The following is a 17,633-nucleotide window of genomic DNA, read 5'->3' as shown; positions in this document are numbered from 1 at the left end:
CATGGTAGTTCTCAATTGAGTGGCAGTGGCCGGCCTGAGGGCCGGTGTGCAACAGCGCTCGCTGCCGCGTTGCTCCCCCTGCACCAGGGGCCCTACTTCTGGGCACCTACAAGGCAGGGAGTGAGCCAGTTGGAAGACCGGGGCACTCCCCGCCCATGGCTCCCCGTGCGCCGGAGGCCTGGAGGAAGATTCTTATCTCCCCACTCAAGCAGCTCACATCAGACCCCAAAGAGAGGAGGATGCTGTCTGTCTGTCTGTCTGTCTGTCTATCTACCTCCCTGCCTGCCTGCTTGCCTGATTCTGGCAAGACCCCTGGGGGTCCCCTAGCCTGTCTTTCAGCCCTGCTCATTTTGAGCAGAAAGAGAGATTGATCACCTCTTGATAGGCAGGACCACCCTCAAGGGAAGGGGGTTGGAATGTTTTACCCTCTGAGTGCCTGTTGAATGACTGTGTGAGTGAGTGGAACAGACAGCATAAGCAATAGGCTGCTCTGCCTGTGCACCAGAACTGGGAAGCACTGGTCGTGGGGGCCAACTGGGCCTTCACCTGCGGTTCTGGGGCAATCAACACATGGCATAATGGAGGCCTCACACCCTCCTTAGCTAAGTCACACCTAAGTCCCTGCGAGGGCCATGGCCAGGTGGGCATCTGAATGGTCTCCTTCTCTGAGGAGCACCCACTCTTTGTCTGTCGCACCACCCTTCAAGGGTACACAACACACATGTAAGAAATCAGAGATGGGAATTAGTCAAAACCTATAGTCCCTGACTGCAGGAAAAAAGGACTTTTCTGAGGTTAACAAGTTAAACATGAAACCAAACCACTCAAAGGGGAAAAAAAAGGAAAACAGAGGCCCATCCTTCCTGAGATTCCACTTTGGCCCCCTCGTCAGTTGCCACAGCTGCTGCCGACACCTATGGCTTCACTCCCCTCTCCCGACTCATCTACTTCCAGCCAATTGAACCAAGCCAGTGGTGGTGGCACACACCTGTAATCCCAGCACTTGGGAGGCTGAGGCAGGAGGATCATTGCAGGTTTGAGACCAGCCTGGGCTACAAAGTGAGCTCAAGGCCAGCCTGAACTGCATAGCAAGACCCTGTCTCAAAAAGACAAAACAAAACAAACCAAACCAGTTCCAGCTGGCCACTGCCTATATTCAGCCACAGAGGCCCTCCCTGCAGAGCCTTCTGCTTCCTATCCTGGTCAGATGGTATCATCTAACGCCCACCTGAGATGACTGTCAGCAATTCCTTCTGAGTTCCACACTTTGACTGAGGAAAAATTGGACTGTCAGTCCTGACAAATGAGTTGCCATGGCCTTTCCCAAAGGTCGCCCTGCCTAGAAACCTAAAGTCAGTCAAGTCCTTCTTAAAGACATCAAAGAAGGAAGGGAAAAGCGCATCAATATGTCAAAAGTTACCACTATTACCCAGAAGCCTCATATAAGGACTATGGACACTAAAAACAAAATGTCCCCTCTGTCTGCAAGACACAAAGAAACCTGACTATCCAGGCCCACCTCAACTTGAACCTCTCTTTGCCCTGCAAAAATGAAAGACTTTGCTTTGAGGAGAAAGCCGCAGAGTGCTATGTTCCAGAATGGCAGGAGCATAGAGAATTTGTTCCTCAGAATCAGGTTCAGAGTGCTCAGCAATCCAAGCACTCAACTCCTACAGCCAAGAGATAAAAGCCTGGCTACCGCTCCAGCTGGCAGTGGACCTTGGCATCATCCACATGGTGCTGGTTTTAGGTTCATGCAGAATGCAAGAGTTTTGAGGGTAAAAAGGCTCCCACCCATATTTCAGAAGAAGGCCTGGGGGGGCCAGACAGTGTGCCCCTGAGAGAGCAGTGTGTGAAGGTGAAGCCAAAGGTGCAGTGGAGACCTCAGAAGATTGAAAAAGCCAGATTTAAAAGATGCCTTCTTCTGCTTGCAGGTTGCTGCCATAAGAAGATCCTGAGACAAGATGAAAAGGCCAGCTCACTTGGACTCAACTGCCACAAAGCTCTCCCACTATTTTCAGGGAGGCTCTGATAACAGATTTGGCCAAGTTCCCATCACCTTCTCTCTGGGGCAGCCTGTTTATCTGTCCCTCCCAGCTCCGTCACGGACCTCTGAGCCAACAGTACCCTGTGCCAGGAAACACTCAACTAGGAATTCAACCATATATCCAGAGGCTTCAAAACTGCAAAATGTTTACAGACTTTCAAACTGCCAAACTGCCTGTAAAGAAACCAAGTGGGGAATATCATCCAGTTCAGGATCTCTGAGCTGTCAATGCCACCTTGGTCTTCTGCTAACCACAGCCTGCTGGTACACCTGCCAGAACCTAAAGAATGCCTTGCTCTACTCTCAATTGGCTCCTGTCAGCCAGCCCCTCTTTGCCCTTAAATGAAAAGACCCAAGTTCTGGAATCAAAAGTCAATTGACCTGGACTCAGCCTCTCAGAGCTTCAAAAATTAGTTTACGCTCTTGGAGAAGCCCTTATAGCTGACCTCACTGGTTTCCCAGCACAGAATATCACTGCCCTTCTGATTAATGACACACAAGCTGCCTGCTGGAAAGCCACAAAAGCTCTGCTGCAATATCTGGCAGAAACTAGTTACAAGAAAGAAATCTTCAAAGTTTTTAGAGCTTCTGGCTTCTATGGAATCTGGATCCTTGAGGTGACAAAAAGAATGATGCTTACTCAGACTGTCAGCCCCTGGGAGTGCCCAATTACTTGGATCCAGCCACTAAGGGCTGCCTTCCCCTTGCCTTCATGCTGTACTAGCCACTCTTTCTGATAAAAAAAACTGACAAGCTCATCTTAGGTGGAGACCTAACTGTCCAAGTGCCACATTTTGTACTGGACCTCTTGAATAACTGGACCACTCAATCCTGCCACATCCTCAAGCCAACCGATTTTAAAATGAACCCCCTGACAGATGCTGAGTACACCCTGTTTGTAGAGGGAAGTAGCTCTGTTAGGAAAGGGGGTTGACAAGCTAGATATGCTGTGGTCACCTTGGACAAAGCTATTTTGGCTAAAGTTCTCCTGCTACTGCTTCCTGCACTCCTAAACCCAGGTTGGGATTAGGATGTAATTGACTGAAACATCAACCCAGGTCAGAAAACTTTACCTGGTCCTCACGGAAGACTCATCTTAATTAGAGCCAGACCTGCCCCCATTGTATGTTCTACAAGTTCAAGCCACAGCACTGGCACCTGTATCCCTGCAGCCAGCTCAGGCTTCAGCATCTATGTCATTGGCCCTGACCTAAGATATACAGATAGACTTAGTGCTGGTCTGCACCTACTCAAGCTGGCCTGAGGCATTCCCTACCCAAGCTGAAAGGACTACAAAAGTTTATAGGGTCCTGCTGTGAAAAATCATCCCTAGATATGGTCTACCCTTAAACACTGGCAGTGACAGAGAGCCTATATTTGTAGCAGATGTAACTCAAAAACTAGATTAAATAAAAACTACATACAGCATACAGGCCACAAAACTCTAGCAAAGTTAAAGAAACAGCTTATAACTAGCTCCACAAAAATTTAGCTAAAAGACCAGCTATACCTTAGACACCCCTGTACACACATATAACCCAAGTGAATATTAACTACCTCTACAAGTTCCAGAAATTCAGTTTTAGATCCACCATTCCAGAGTTCTGGAGAGTTAACATGGACCAGACAGCTCCACTGAAGCTCACTCTGAAGAGATGAGGCACTCAAAGTCCTGCTCTGGTCACTCCGGGTGCTGACCAGTCCATGCATGGCTGAAGCTTGAGGACACCATTCACAGGATTGCTCCACACCTATTTTGCTTACCCCAGGCCTTGCTTCCCCATCCCCTTGCTAGCTGTGGTTTTAGCCTTAAACTCTATGGACAATTACCCCAAGAGAATAGAACAATCAATCAAACACTTGACCAAGATTTGATGAACATTAAAGAACACTGGACACTGCCCTAGATCAGATTAACTCCTTCACTACCTTGCCAGAGTAATATTATAGGACAGGCCTAAATTATGTCTCTTCCTAAAAAGCAATTTAGGGAAAAACTCTGTAATAAGACAATTTGGGGAACCTTGGCTAGGGTCCATCCTCAAATCACTGACAACCCTAATGTTACTACTTCTAGTTGGGCCTTGTCTTAGAAGATCACATGTAATATGTCCAGCAAAGATTTTCCAGGGAATCTAAAGGGGGAGGGTGTAACAGAAAATGTCTCCCGAGCCAGTCTGTTAGTTGCCCAGGTAAGAGGTCCTGTTACTACTGCCTCCTAGAGATGGCTGGACGCTGTGATACATAGCTGGTATGGTGCATATTGTAAGACCCAGTCCCCGCATGTGGAGCTCCAGAGAGGTCTGCACTGAGATTCCTGCTGCCTGTACTGATGGTTGGGGAGAGGACACTAACTGCTTGTGGGGTCCCAAAGTGATGGGAGGCTGGAGAGAAAAAGCTACAATAAATGGCTTTCACCCCAGATGGCTCACTTGAGATGTTAGTAAGAATTGCCTGCTCAGTATTTTATAGCCGTGACAAGGAGGAGGCCAAGGAGAGAAAACAAAGACACCAAGAAAAAGCAGCTGCTTTTGCTGCAGCACTAAGAGAAACAGACCCTAAGTCTGATTCTTGGGGCCCCAAGAAGAACTCAACGACTACATTCATCTGCTACCACAGTTAAAGCCAGGCCACCTCAAGAGGAACTGCCTGAAGAAGCCCCCTGGGCCATGCCCCGAATGCAGAGGTGACCACTGGAGATCGGTCTGCCCTCTGAAGCAGAGGCCCCAGAGCTCAGACCCATCCTACTAGTTAGTCCAACAGGAATGAGAGGGCCCGGGGCATACTCTGCCTTCTCCCTCTGGCCAGACTGTCATCTCCATGGAGGAGCCCCGGGTAATCATGACTATAGAGGAACAAGAAAACAGCCTGTTGCTAGACACAGGTGCAAGTCTCTCAGTCCTTCTTTTCAATCCTGGCCTTTCTTCTAGCTGTCATACCTCAGTGAAAGGAGTCACTGGTGAGGAGGTAATATGCTATTTTTGACTACCCTTAGGCTGTAACTACTTGTTAGATCTTTCTTGCGTATCTCTGTTTTCCTGAGAAACCACTTTGAAGATACCACCATGTATTACAGCAGCCACTGATATTTTCCTAAATAATCTGTCCATAACTCTGTAATGTTTGTATTGTTCCTATCCTATTTCGTAAATGGATGTATGCTTATTATTATGTGCTTCCTACAATAACCATTGAGAATAGTTAATGATTATTCAATTGGTCACTCATGTATAGCTCTATTTATTTTCTTTAGAAGCCACTTTGAAGACACCAAAGTATAGTACAACAACTATTGATAATCTCCTACCTCTTTTGTCTATAACTCACTATTATTTGTCTATTTGTTTTCCTGAGAAACTATCTTGTAGATAAAAATATGTAAAACAACAACCATTGATAATGTCCTACCATTTTGTCTGTAATTTGGTAAGCCTCCCCTATTACTATGTTATCCTTCTTTTACTCTTTAAAATAAAAAAAATTATATTCAGGGGACATGAACTGGGCATATTTGACATCTAGCAGGTTGGGAATTATATTTCCCCTATGTCAAGGGAAGAGATCGCGACCATGCCTGTGAATAAATATCTTCTCAGAAAAAAAAAAAAAAAAAAGACCCAATCCCCAATTGACAAGCCATTCTGCCCCTGTACTTCCTGCTTGCTTATACCATATAAGCCTGACACCACCAACGATTAGGGCCTGATATTTTCTGACTGATCCTAATCAGTGCCCATTGACATAAAATAAATCTGTCTCCAAATCCTGGGTGTTGTTCAGTGTTTCTGCTTGCCACTGACTTCTTCTGTATGAAATATCCCAAATAGACAAATCTCTAGAGGCAGAAAGTATAGCAGTATTTGTTGAAGGATCACCCTGGGAGTGGGTGGTGAGTTGTAATTATTTGAAGTGTTCTTTTGGGGAGATGAAAACTTTTGCTTTGTTTTGTTTGAGACAGGGTCTCACCATGCAGTCCAGGCTGGCCTTAAAAACTCACTATGTAGCCCAGGTTGGTTGTGAATTTACAGCAATCCTATTGCTCCAACCTCCTGAGTACTGGGAGTACAGGTGTGTGTCACCATGCCTGGCCAATGCCACTAAATTGTACACTTTAAATTTTTTTGTAATGATGCCAGGGATTGAAGCCAGGGCCTCATACATGCTGGCTCTACCACTGAACTGTATCTCCAACCCCCTAAAATGGTTTATTTTGTTACACAAATTTCACCTGAGTTTTTAAAAATACCCACCAATTTATGGTCAGGCATGGTGGCTCATGCCTGTAATCCCAGCACCCCAGAAGGCTGAGGGAGAAGGATCACAAGTTAGAGCCCAGCCTGGGTAACTTAGTGACTCAGTGAGACTCTGTTCCGAAATAAATTTTTTTTTAAAAAAATGGAAGGGCTGGGGATGTAGCTCAATGCAAACGTCCTCGGTTCTATCCCCCTGCTGCAAAAACAAACGACAGCAACTCCCATGACAGCTCTTGGTTTAGCTGTCATGGAGTTTTGTGGGGAGCTGTGGTCTGTCCTCCAGAAATCCTGCTGCAAGTACCTAAGAAGGCAAAAAGACAAGCCTGGGAAGGATACTAGGGAACTCTGTCTAATATTTTTGCAACTTCTTGTGAGTCTACAATTATTTCAAAAATAAAGAGTTTAAAGAAAAAATCAGAACACATGTGATTTTGGCTGCTGCACACCTCCCCCGTCAGAAGGACCACCGCTTTGCAGCGCTGGGACCCCTCCCGGGGGAGACCCCATTTGGCTGGCTGAGGGCTGACTTTTGTGCTGATAGGGAGCCAGGATCCGACTGGCTAGTTTCACAGTCTAGTTTTGCTTTCACTTTTGTTTCCTCTTGAAATGAAAGAGGAATCAGGAAAAGGCCAGCAGCGTTCTTCTCTCCCTGGCACGGTGCCTGTCTCTGCGAGCTGCAGCCTCTGCTGGTGCTTCTTCCTCCAGAGCCGGAGCTGTGAGCACTGCAGCTGCTGTTGAGCCCCAGGCCTGCAGATGGCTGTTCCGGAGCCTTCCGAGTGGCTGGACAGGGAGCTGTACTCCAGGCAGCTGTGAGCCTTGTGGTTGGGGAGGGAGTGGGTGGCCTTCCAATTTCTGGTCTCAACTGCTTGCCTGTCTGCTGCCCACCCACAGGCCTGTGCTGGGCTTACCTGCCATGCAGAGAATTCAAGAAGCCAGGGTCCTGCTGTCAGGCCTGCAAGGCTTGGGGGCTGAGGTGGCCAAGAACCTGGTCCTGATGGGTGTGGGCAGCCTCACCTTGCATGATCCCCATCCCACCTGCTGGTCTGACCTGGCTTCTCAGGTAAGGGCCCATGGTAGCTTTCGGTTCTCAAATCAGAGTGGGGTCGGGACCTAGGGAGTCTCTGCTCAGGCTGTACTGGGTCTCTCCCTAGTTTTTTCTCTCAGAGACGGATTTGGGAAAGAGCAGGGCTGAGGCCTCTCAGAAACGCTTGGCTCAACTCAATGAAGCTGTCCGGGTCTCTGTCCACACCAGTGGCATCACTGAGGACCTACTGCTGAAGTTCCAGGTGCTCTCCCTGGTCCCAGCTTCCAGGCCAGCCGACCCTCACACCAGCCCTCAGCAGCAGGGAGGGCTGGGCAGTGGCTCTGGCCCTGCTAATCACGGTGTTCACCTAGGTGGTGGTGCTGACTGCCTCAAAGCTGGAGGAACAGCTGACAGTGGGTGGATTGTGCCACAAACATGGAATCTGCTTTCTAGTGACTGACACCCGGGGCCTCGTGGGGTAAGACTGGCTGCCCAGCCTAGCGCATCTTAGCCAGCATTTGTTCACATGCTGTCCACAGCTATGCATTTGCTCCGGGGACCCCTACCCAGCCTCAGGCCTGTGCCATCATCTCTCCCAGTTCTGGTCCCCAGTTCCACCTCTCTGGCCCCCCGCACTCCAGCCTGCAGATCTGTACTAAGCCCCACCCCAAACTCTAGTTTCCAGGTCTCTCTCTGCTTTCTTTTTCAGTGTGAGCCCTCAGGGCCTGTCCTAGTGTTCCCTGTCCTTAATTACAATCTGTGAGCTACCTCAGTGACCCTGCCGTTTCCTACTAGGCAGTTGTTCTGTGACTTTGGTGAGGAGTTCACAGTGCAAGACCCTACAGAGGTGGAACCCCTGACAGCTGGCATCCAGCACATCACCCAGGTAGGTGCAAGGATATGGTCAGAGAAGGGGTGCCAGGGCCTGTGCAAGGCAGGTACGGGCACCCCTGAGCCAAGCCACCTCTCACCCAGGGCTTCCCTGGCATCCTCACTCTGAGAGGAAGAGACAAGGAGCACTCTTTCTGTGATGGGGACTTGGTGACTTTCTCAGGCATCGAGGGCATGGTTGAGCTCAATGGCTGTTTTCCCCGACCCATCCGTGTGCAGAGTAAGCCGACCCCTCCATCCCTGTGGGGGTGCACATACCCAGTCCTTGGAGCAAGATTCCCTTCCCCTTCCCCAGGGTGCAGCAAGGTATCAGACACATATCATGCAAGGTAGGATGGGAGTGAGAACCCACTCAGGCTCAGGGTCCTAACCTATAGCTGGATCTTTCCCAGAGGATCGGTCCTTGGAGATCGGGGACACGTCAGCTTTTTCCCCTTACCTACACGGTGGGGTTGTCACTGAAGTCAAGAGGCCTGCGACTGTGAGACATGTGAGTGTGTGTGCACCTGAGGGGCAAGCACGTGAGCAGCGGGGCCGGGGGGGCAGTGACTGGCGCTGACGCTGAACTGCCCCTTGCAGAAGCCCCTGGACAGGGCCCTGCTCCAGCCCTGTGTCGTGGCTCCAAGTGCCTGGGAAGTCCGCCGTGCCCGCTGCCTACATCAAGCCTTCCGTGCGCTACACGAGTTCCAGCACCTCCACGGCCGGCCGCTGCGGCCCTGGGACCCCGTGAGTACCCACCGCACCACCTCCGGCCTGACTAGCCGGAGTCTCACCTACCAGACCTCACCTCTGTGACCACTCATGGGTCCACATTGATACCCCAAAGGCAGTGCCTCCACTCAAAAAAGGGACAAAAAAAGGGACATGAAAACCATTATCTTTTGGGGGATGCTGTAGTGGGGAATGAACCTAGGGTACTTAGGGTATTGTACCACATGCTAGGCAAGCACTCTTTATCTCCCTCCCTCCTTCCTTCCCTTTCTTTCTTTCTTTCTTTCTATCTTTCTTTTCTTCCTTTCTTCTTTCTTTTTTCTTTTAGATAGGCTCTTACTACATAGCCAGGCAGGCCTCAAACTCTCAGCGATCCTCTTGCCTCCGCCTTCTGAGTGCTGGGATTACAGGTGTACACCACCATGCACAGCTCTTTTTTGGTCTTTGTTTTTGTTTTGAGACAGGGTCTCAGTAAGTTGCCTGGGCTGGCCTCACACTTGTGATCCTCCTGCCCCAGCCCCCCAAGTAACCGAGATTACAGGCGTATGCCACTATACCCAGCTGAAAGCCACTATTTTAGACTAGATGTTGGGGCCATGGAAGTGCCAGGCACACAGCTTTGTGATCTCAGTTCTGTCCTATCCAAGCTGGAAGCTGCACCCAGGTTGGCAGTCTTCCAAGCTTCTGTCTTGCTCTGGGCATCCGCTGGTGGTGCTACCCAGGCTGGTAACTGTGCCAGGCCTTCCCGCTTAGGGCTGTTCTGCCTGAAGACTCTGTGTGGAGGGTGGCACTCAGGTTTGGGATGCTGTTGCCACAGAGACCCATCCCACAGGTTGATGCAGAGATCATGGTAACCCTTGCCCGGGACCTGGGACCACTGAAGGGGGCAGAAGAAGAGCCGCTGGACGAGGCCCTACTGTGGAAAGTGGCCCTGAGTAGTGCTGGCATCCTGAGCCCCATGGCAGCCATTCTGGGAGCAGTGGCTGCCCAGGAGGTCCTGAAGGTGGGCACAGACAGGGGAAGGGCATGGGTGGGGAGGCTCATGGGTCAGTGTGTGCCAGCCCTAGGAGGTTCACCAACTTAGCTGCAGGCTTCCTCTGGATCTGAGGGGCTCAGGAGTTGACGAATGCCCTGAGACTGAAGTGTCACCCCCCAGGCAATCTCCAGAAAGTTCATGCCCCTGGACCAGTGGCTGTACTTTGATGCCCTTGATTGTCTTCCAGAAGATGAGGAATTCCTTCCCAATCCTGAGGACTGTGCCCCGGTGAGACTTGGGTGGGGGTGCGAGCCTTGTCCAGAATCAGGGTTGGAGGAGAAGCATGAGGTGTGGTCCTGAGGTCCTGAGTCAGCAACGCAGTGAAGCAAGGAGATGCAGCCTAGGCTGGCAACCAGCACAGACCCCTCTCTGTGTCCTCTAGAAAGAGTGTCGCTATGACGGCCAAATGGCAGTGTTTGGGGCTGGTTTTCAGGAGACGCTGAGTCACCAGCGCTACCTCCTGGTGAGCTGTGGGGTGAGGGCGGGCGTGTCTTTGGGAGGGCCAGTTCAGGGCCCCCCGTTAAGGCTACTCCTCACAACAGGTGGGTGCTGGTGCCATTGGCTGTGAGCTACTCAAAGGCTTTGCCCTGGTGGGCCTGGGAGCTGCAGCCAGTGGAGGCGTGACTGTTGTAGACCTGGACCACGTTGAGCGCTCCAACCTCAGCCGTCAGTTCCTCTTCCGGCCCCAGGACGTTGGTGTAAGTGCCAGCCCCTCCTACGCTATGTCCTAGATTGCCCTCCCGTGATGCCCCAGTACCCTAGGTCTTTCTCCCTTCACAGAAGCCCAAGGCGGAGGTGGCGGCGGCAGCTACCCGAGATCTGAACCCAGACTTACAGGTGACTGCGCACACCCAAGTCCTGGCTCACACCACAGAGAACATCTATGGAGACGAGTTCTTCTCCTGTGTCGATGGTGTGGTTGCTGCCGTGGACAGTTTCGAGGCCCGTGAGTGCTTAACTCAGAGCTTGGCGCCTTGCCCAAGTCTGTGCCAGTCCCACTCTGACCCTTTGCTCCTTGCCAGGGCACTACCTGGCTGCCCGCTGCACCCACTACCTGAAGCCACTGCTAGAGGCAGGCACACAGGGCACTCAGGGCAGCGCTTCAGTGTTCGTGCCAGGCGTGACCGAGGTTTATAAAGGCCCTGCCTCAGCTGAAGCTTCCGAGGACGCCCCCACCCTTGTCTGCACCGTGCGGAACTTCCCTAGCACCTCCGAGCACACCCTGCAGGTGAGCGCGTGCCCCGTCCCCAGCTCAGCGCTCAGCTGCAGGGCTGCTGCTCCTCCTCCGACGGCTCACGGTCCTCCTTCCCCCACAGTGGGCTTGGAATGAATTTGAGGGACTCTTCCGACTACCTGCAGAGACCATCAACCGCTACCAACAGTAAGCGCCCCAGCTGGGCGGAGGGAAGTCCAGGGCTCTGAGCCGGGGCTCAGCCTCCAGCTCTCCTCTCTCAGCAGGGCATCCACTTCCCCGGCCGATGTGGGTGAGCCACCCATGCTGACCTCACTGCACCTGGTGCGGGGTGTCCTGCGAGCGCGCCCACGGACCTGGCAAGACTGTGTGGTGTGGGCCCTTGGCCACTGGCAGCTCCGCTTCTGTGATGACATCGTACAGCTGCTGAGGCGCTTCCCACCTGATAAAGTGGGTGGTCAGGGCTTGCGTGGCTGAGGATTTGGGGGGACTGGACTGGACTTAGCAGCTTCTGTGTCCCTAGGTGCAAGAGGATGGAACTCTGTTCTGGTCAGGTCCCAAACAGTGTCCCCAGGCCCTGGAGTTTGACATCAGCCAAGTGAGTGGGGGTCCTCTGGGGAGACTTGAGACAGAGATATACAGATGGGGAGAGAGCCATGCTCCTGCACATATGTGTGTCCACATGTGAAGCAAGCACGCCACAGACGCACAGATGGGCAGTGGGCCCCACCCTGTCCGCTCATACGTGCTCGTTCCCACCCATGCGTCTGCCTCTGGTCTGGTCTGCCGGCAGGACATGCACCTCCTCTACATACTGGCAGCTGCCAACCTGTATGCCCAGATGCATGAGCTGCCTGGCTCATCGGATAAGATTGCACTCAGGGCACTGCTGAAGTCGCTGCTACAGACTGACTCCCCGCCTCTGGCCTCCCCCTCCGCTAGGGAACTAGCTGAATCTGGTGAGACTCCTGGCCCTGCCCCCACCCTGCCACTCAAAGGTCTGGTCCTGTCTTCAGCCTGTGCTGCAGAAAGAAGATGGGCCCCGGCTCCCTACACCCAACTCACTACTGCTCAGGCCCTCTCATCTCGCTTCTCTCTGGCCCCACCTTCTGGCCCCACCAGGAGCTCCTCTCCCTGCTGCCTACCGCATATTCCAGTCCTCTGGGGGAATGTTAGAATAAAAAAGCCCTGGGGGACTTCGGCCACACGGGTGTGTGCACATGCACAGAGCAGGGACGGCCGAGAGGGTACTGCAGCATCAGTCAATCGGTGGGCTCCTTGGGCCCGGTCAGGAAGTGGTGACAGGCTTGGCAGACACCAAGAATGGGTACCACGTTCCAGGAAGAACACAGGAGACAGACCAAGGACACCCAGCACCTACTCCCCTGACAGGCCCTGAGCTGCAGGAATTCCTGGAAGTCTGGAGCAAGGGCCCGGCCCTCAAGCCCCTGGTGTTTGAAAAGGTGGGATTCCACGTGGGGTGAGGAGTTGGGCCGGGAGGATTGTGGGGGAAGGCGAGGAGCAGAAGAGTAGACTGAATTCTCCTCCCAGCGGAGCCCTACCAGCAGCTCCCCCTCCCTGAGCCTCACCCTCATTGTGTGGTGAAGGGGAGATGGGGAACACCGCCCCCCGCCGCCGCAGAATATGACAAGACCTGGCCGGGGCTGGTGAGGGCGCTGCTGCGGCATCCACGCTGCCGTCACTCGTGCCTTGCAGGATGAAGACAGCAGCTTCCGCAAAGACTTTGTGAGGGCAGCCGCCAGCCTGCGAGCTCAGAACTATGGGATCTCAGAACCAGTAGACTTTGCTCAGGTAACCCCAGCCCTTGGGGCTTAGGCCTGGAAATGCGGGCCACGCTGAAGCGCCACACCGTGGGCCAGACCAGATCTCCTGTCCTTGGCAGAGCAAGAGAAGGGTGAGCCCGATCATCCCAGCCATTGCCACCACCACAGCAGCGGTGGCAGGCCTGCTGGGCCTGGAGCTGTACAAGGTGGTGGGCGCGTCACGGGCCTTTCGTCATACCTACCTGGACCTGGCTGAAAACCGCCTCGAACGCTCGGCACCTTCTCCCCCAGCCATCCGGGAGGTGAGCCCTGGACACCTCACCCTACTCCCAGCCATGCTGGATTTGCCTGGAGCCCACCCAAACAGGCCCCACTCTAAGCCTGCTGTGGTGGCCCAGGCCTGTCATCTCAACTATTCAGGAGGCTGAGGCAAGGGGATCTCAAATTCGAGGTTAGTCTGAGCAACTTAGTGAGATCCTATCTCAAAATAAAACAAGGGCTGGCGGAGGCTCTGGCTCCAATCTCCAGTACAAAAATAAAAACAAAAGCAAGCCCAGGCCCACTCCAGCTTTCAGGCGCTCTCTAGAACCCAGATAGTGAAGGAGTCCTCAAGACTCCCTCTGGCCCCCTTCCTGCTAGGAAACCAGGCTGGGACCTGTCAGACACAGGAAGCAGCCATCAGCCACTCCCCCCCCCTCACACGCGGACCCCCACCCCACCCCCACCACAAACAAAGAGTCCAGGGTCTGGGGGAGCTGCAGCTTTAACTCATTAGTGGAGCCAGACATCCCCACAGCCCCCTGCTTCCCAGCAGTGTCTGAGTGGGGAGCTGTTAGCAAGGGGGAGGAGGTAGGAAAAGGGAGCCAGGGCTTCGGCCCCAGAAAGAGTCCAGATCCTCCCTGCAGGGCCCTGGCCTGTCCCCGCAAGGCTGGGTTAAAGGGCACCAGGCTGGCCACCAGGTGTGTGAGTCTGCAGCCCCACAGGCGTGTGTGCTTGGGTTGCAGACATAAGTTTGCCAGAGTCGGGGCATCTCCGGTGTGTGGGCATGGAGGTAGCAAGCTTGCACATTTGTGTGCCAGATGGGAGTCCAGGGCTCTTCCTCAGTGTGGGCACGCAAGGCTGTGCATGTGGGTACACGTGTGGGTGTTCCTGGGCTTGTGTGCATGTGTGCTCCTACGAGTGAGGGGCCGGGAATGCCTCCCATTGTGTGCACAGGCTCTGCAGTAATTGCCGTTTCCTCCAGGCACGGGAAAGGGGGCAGAGGGGATGCCCAGGGACTGGGGCAGAGGTCACTGGCCGGCACTGGGCTTTGCTGGGTAGCCCTAGGGTCCCTCTGGACACAGGACACAGAGCCCCTTTGTGAGGTGCCCCACCTCTAAGCAGCACACAGGCTGCCTTTGTCCATGGAAGAGAGGCAGGGGGAGCCCCCTTCTTGCATCTAGCGCAGTCTCAGCTCAACCCCAGTGTGCTGTTTAAGGGGTTGGCAAGGCCTCCCTGTCCTGGGCTCTGGCTCTGGCCCCTCTTCTGTCTTCAGCTCTGGACACCAGAACCTCAGGTCTCTTGGAAAAGGGAAGGAAATGACAGGAAGAGGAGGCCTCTGTGGACTGCATGTGTCCCTGCCGGGATCTGTGGGCCAGAGGGGCTTGGTGGTCACCGTGCCCTTGGCCCCAGTGTTTACAAGAGTAGTCGAAGGCCCCATAAGGATGGGCAAGGAGGATGTGTGCAACCTTGCATTTGAGGAACACACAGCTTTATCAGAGACTACAGCAGCCTGGCTCTGGCTTCCTCAGGAAGCACCACCCCCAGCCCCCACCCCCAGCAACTGGCCTGCCTGATGGATCATCTGTTTCCCTGTGCGGGCCCCATAGCCCCATTTCCTGTGCTGGCCCCAGCTTGGGCCCAGATTCTGCCTTCCACCCCCCACTCCCGGCTCGCTTCCTGCCTCTAGTCCAGCTCCTCCCCTAAGAAGGCTGCTAGGAACTGGGACCAGGGTTGCAACTTGGATGAGCAATCTCTCCCTCCTCCCGGCTTCCACCCCCAGTTCCATGACCTAAAGTGGACCGGCTGGGACCCCCTGAAGGTGCCTGCTGGGCAGCCTGAGAGGACGCTGGAGTCACTGCTGGCCCATCTCCAGGTGTGTCCCTTCCCCACTCTGTCCCAGCTCTGCCCAGCCTGCCCAGCAGGCGTCTGACCTGTGTTTTCTAGGAGAAATACGGGCTCAAGGTGAAGATGCTGCTGTTTGGTGGTGCTCTGCTCTATTCAGCCAAGGACTCCCCTAAGAATCAGGCTCAGTACCTGCCCCTCAGGTGAGCCTGCACCTGGCTACGGCCAGGCCCTGCCTTCCTCAGGGTGAAGATAGGCACATACAGTCTCTCTTCTTCCTGACCCCACCCTGGGCCCCTTACACCGTCCCGAAGCACTTTGACCAAATGGAGCTAGCAAATGGGCTGGGGGTGGGGCAAGGCTGAAGGTTTGAAGGAGGGGCTGTTTCAGGGGCTGCCTGCTCGGCCTCCCCCACTGGCTCCCCACGCCCTGTCCAGCCCCCGTTTCATGGCCCACTCCCAGGGGACCCGCAGCTTCCTGCCTCCTGCCCGCCCCGCCAGCTGCTCCTAAAATAGTTTCAGATGTTTCCTGTCTTGAGCGACTCCTGCTCCTGGTTTGAGCTCCAGAGGGCTCACCAGCACCCGCAAGTCTGTGCCAGGTTGTCTCTGTTTGCGTCGGTTCACCTGCCTAATCTCCAACCACCCCCCATACCAGGGTGACGGAACGGGTTCAGCAGGTGACAGGCTGGGCGCCTGGGTCTGGACAGCGGGTGCTGGTGCTGGAGCTGAGCTGCGAGGGCGAGGAGGAGGACACGGCCTTCCCACCTCTGCACTACGAGCTGTGCTAAGGCTGCGCTGCCCTCGGCTTAGGCAGCCCCGCGCAGAGCCCTGACTCCGAGGCCCCAGCAGGCACTCAATAAAACTCGCTGAAGGAAGCCCTGAGTGGAGAAGACGGGTGATGACATGGGGCGCTGGAACACACGGGTGTGACATGGAAGGGAAAGAAAGACTTCGGATTTGCTCGCCTGGGCCGGGCGCGGTGGGGCTGAGCTGCCTTCTGCAGCCTCGGGGGTATGGAACAACAGCGTAGAAAAAGGCTTTTATTGTCCCGGTGGAGGCGGGGTCAGAGGTAGCTGACATCATTGCAGATGATGGGCTGGCGGCTGCGGCAGTGCATGAGGGCTGCAAACCGCGAGACGTCGGCAGGCAGTTCGGGGTCCGGCCGAGGCGGGCACGAGAGGCGCTTTCCCGCCACGGCTGCTCGGCGAGCCCGGGCCAGCTGGCGCCGCAGCTGCTCAGAGAGGCCAAGCAAGAACTGGGGGGGCCGAGGCCGAGCACGGGGTGCACCTCCATCGCCCCCCTCGCCTGCTGCCTCAGGCAGCTCCATCCAGTTGTGCACTAAGTCAGCAAAGCAGTTGTCCCCCAGCACCAGGGGCTGGCGGCTGCGACCCCTGCTCAGCAGGGCTGCTGTCCAGTCGTCCGTTTCCAGTCCCTGCCAGTGCTCCAGGCAGGCGTCCGGGGTGGACTTGGGCCGTGGACGGTGTGCAGATGGGGCGCTGGGTACAGATGCCATGCTGGACAGCGGGAGGCCACCGACTGAGAGCCGCTGGCCCTGACGGGGGCGGCCCTGGCACCCTGGGCGCGGGGGTACGGGCAACTCCTCTTCTCGCCATGTGCTGCCCGACTCCTCCGAGAAGCCCGAGTCCCAGTCCAGACTGCGCTCCCCGTGACCCCCCAAGGCTGCGCGCCTGTCTTCTGTCACCAAGGCTGCCTCCTCCTCCTCCGCATAGCAGACAGAGTCCTCCAGGGCGTCCGAGGCCCCAAGCGGGTGGCTGGTCTGCACACCCGGCTCCGCTTTGGGGGGCGGCTGCCGGGGGCCAGGCAATGGGGAGGAGCCTGTGTTCCGGCTACACAGCTGAAGGGGAAGAGAGGGCAGAAGTCGGAGGGGTGCCGCGGTCACCCCTGTGCGCCCGGCCCGATCAGCCGAGAACAGAGGGCCCAGAGGCTTTCAGAGGGCTGCGGGCCTGGGCAGCAGCGGGGAGAGAGCACAGGGCAGGGACCGCGGCCCCGGCAGTCGAGCAGACCCGGTGGCAGTGCAGCAGGCTGCAGCACGCAGGGCCGGGCAAGTCAGCACCCGCCGTCAGGGCCTGCACTTCAGGGCCTGCACTGGGAAGTAAGTCCTGCCGGCTTTGGGGAGGGGCGTCCTGCGCCTCCCGGGGGGACGCAGATCCCAGAGCCCGAAGAGTCGTACAGAGACGGAGAGAGTGCTTGTCAGGCGGGGGGTAAGGGAAGCAGGCCGCCTGCGTCGGGGGGCCCACAGAAGCACCGGGCCTCTTCAGGCCCTTGGCGCACCCTGCCCGGCCGGCCCAGAAGTCCTCTCCAACCACCCTGCTCGCGCACGGACCGGCGGCATGGCCAGCTGGCCGGCTGCTACCTGATGCCCGGAGGCGCTCGCGGCCGTCTAACACCCGCCTCGGGCCATCTGGCCGCCCCGCCCCCTCGCGCTCGGGTGGGCACCCAGGCTGGCGGCGCCGGGCACCCCTCACGCGTCCTCGGTGCCACACCCACCCCCACGCCTCACCATTTCCCAGCGGAGCTGGCTCAGGAGGCCGTCGAGCCGCGCGCTGTGCATGTCGGCGCCGGGGCGCGCGCC

At 55.4% G+C, this 17,633-nt stretch overlaps 2 protein-coding genes across 6 annotated transcripts; one reads left to right on the top strand and one right to left on the bottom strand.

Moving 5' to 3' along the window:
* The first annotated feature begins 6,920 nt into the window (after positions 1-6,920).
* Positions 6,921-15,922, top strand: Uba7 (ubiquitin-like modifier activating enzyme 7). 5 transcript variants are annotated; one of them, XM_013507601.1, is made up of 24 exons: positions 6,921-7,109; positions 7,192-7,360; positions 7,452-7,586; positions 7,696-7,802; positions 8,120-8,210; positions 8,300-8,435; positions 8,608-8,705; positions 8,795-8,941; positions 9,759-9,929; positions 10,083-10,190; positions 10,345-10,425; positions 10,505-10,660; positions 10,743-10,908; positions 10,985-11,190; positions 11,279-11,343; positions 11,421-11,604; positions 11,678-11,752; positions 11,948-12,113; positions 12,547-12,617; positions 12,871-12,966; positions 13,058-13,240; positions 14,980-15,072; positions 15,144-15,244; positions 15,696-15,922. In XM_013507601.1, exons 1-24 carry the CDS (start codon positions 7,054-7,056, stop codon positions 15,826-15,828), a joined length of 2,994 nt encoding a protein of 997 aa, XP_013363055.1. In that variant the 5' UTR covers positions 6,921-7,053; the 3' UTR covers positions 15,829-15,922. The 5 variants fall into 5 exon arrangements, with proteins under 5 accessions (XP_013363055.1, XP_005410280.1, XP_013363054.1 ...); XM_005410223.1 differs by having other exon boundaries at positions 12,496-12,617; XM_013507600.1 differs by having other exon boundaries at positions 11,418-11,604.
* Positions 15,923-16,067: 145 nt separating this feature from the next.
* Positions 16,068-17,633, bottom strand: Fam212a (family with sequence similarity 212, member A; the record flags this gene model as incomplete). The annotated part of the gene is given in 2 exon segments (XM_005410222.2): positions 16,068-16,895; positions 17,562-17,633. Coding segments are annotated over 2 exon segments (843 nt in total). The 3' UTR covers positions 16,068-16,103.

This window comes from Chinchilla lanigera, unplaced genomic scaffold, assembly GCF_000276665.1.
Source record: "Chinchilla lanigera isolate Chin_1 unplaced genomic scaffold, ChiLan1.0 scaffold00131, whole genome shotgun sequence".
Classification (NCBI taxonomy): domain Eukaryota; kingdom Metazoa; phylum Chordata; class Mammalia; order Rodentia; family Chinchillidae; genus Chinchilla; species Chinchilla lanigera.
The sequence above is the reverse complement of the archived record's forward strand: the minus strand, read 5'-3'. Positions and strand labels throughout refer to the sequence as shown.

Coding starts and splice junctions, on each gene's coding strand:
- Uba7 (XM_013507599.1), top strand. CDS start 7,054: ATGGCTGTTCCGGAGCCTTCCGAGTGGCTGGACAGGGAGCTGTACTCC. Junction 12,114..12,495: donor TAGGGAACTAGCTGAATCTG/GTGAGACTCCTG, acceptor ACCACGTTCCAG/GAAGAACACAGGAGACAGAC. Junction 13,241..14,979: donor CTCCCCCAGCCATCCGGGAG/GTGAGCCCTGGA, acceptor TTCCACCCCCAG/TTCCATGACCTAAAGTGGAC.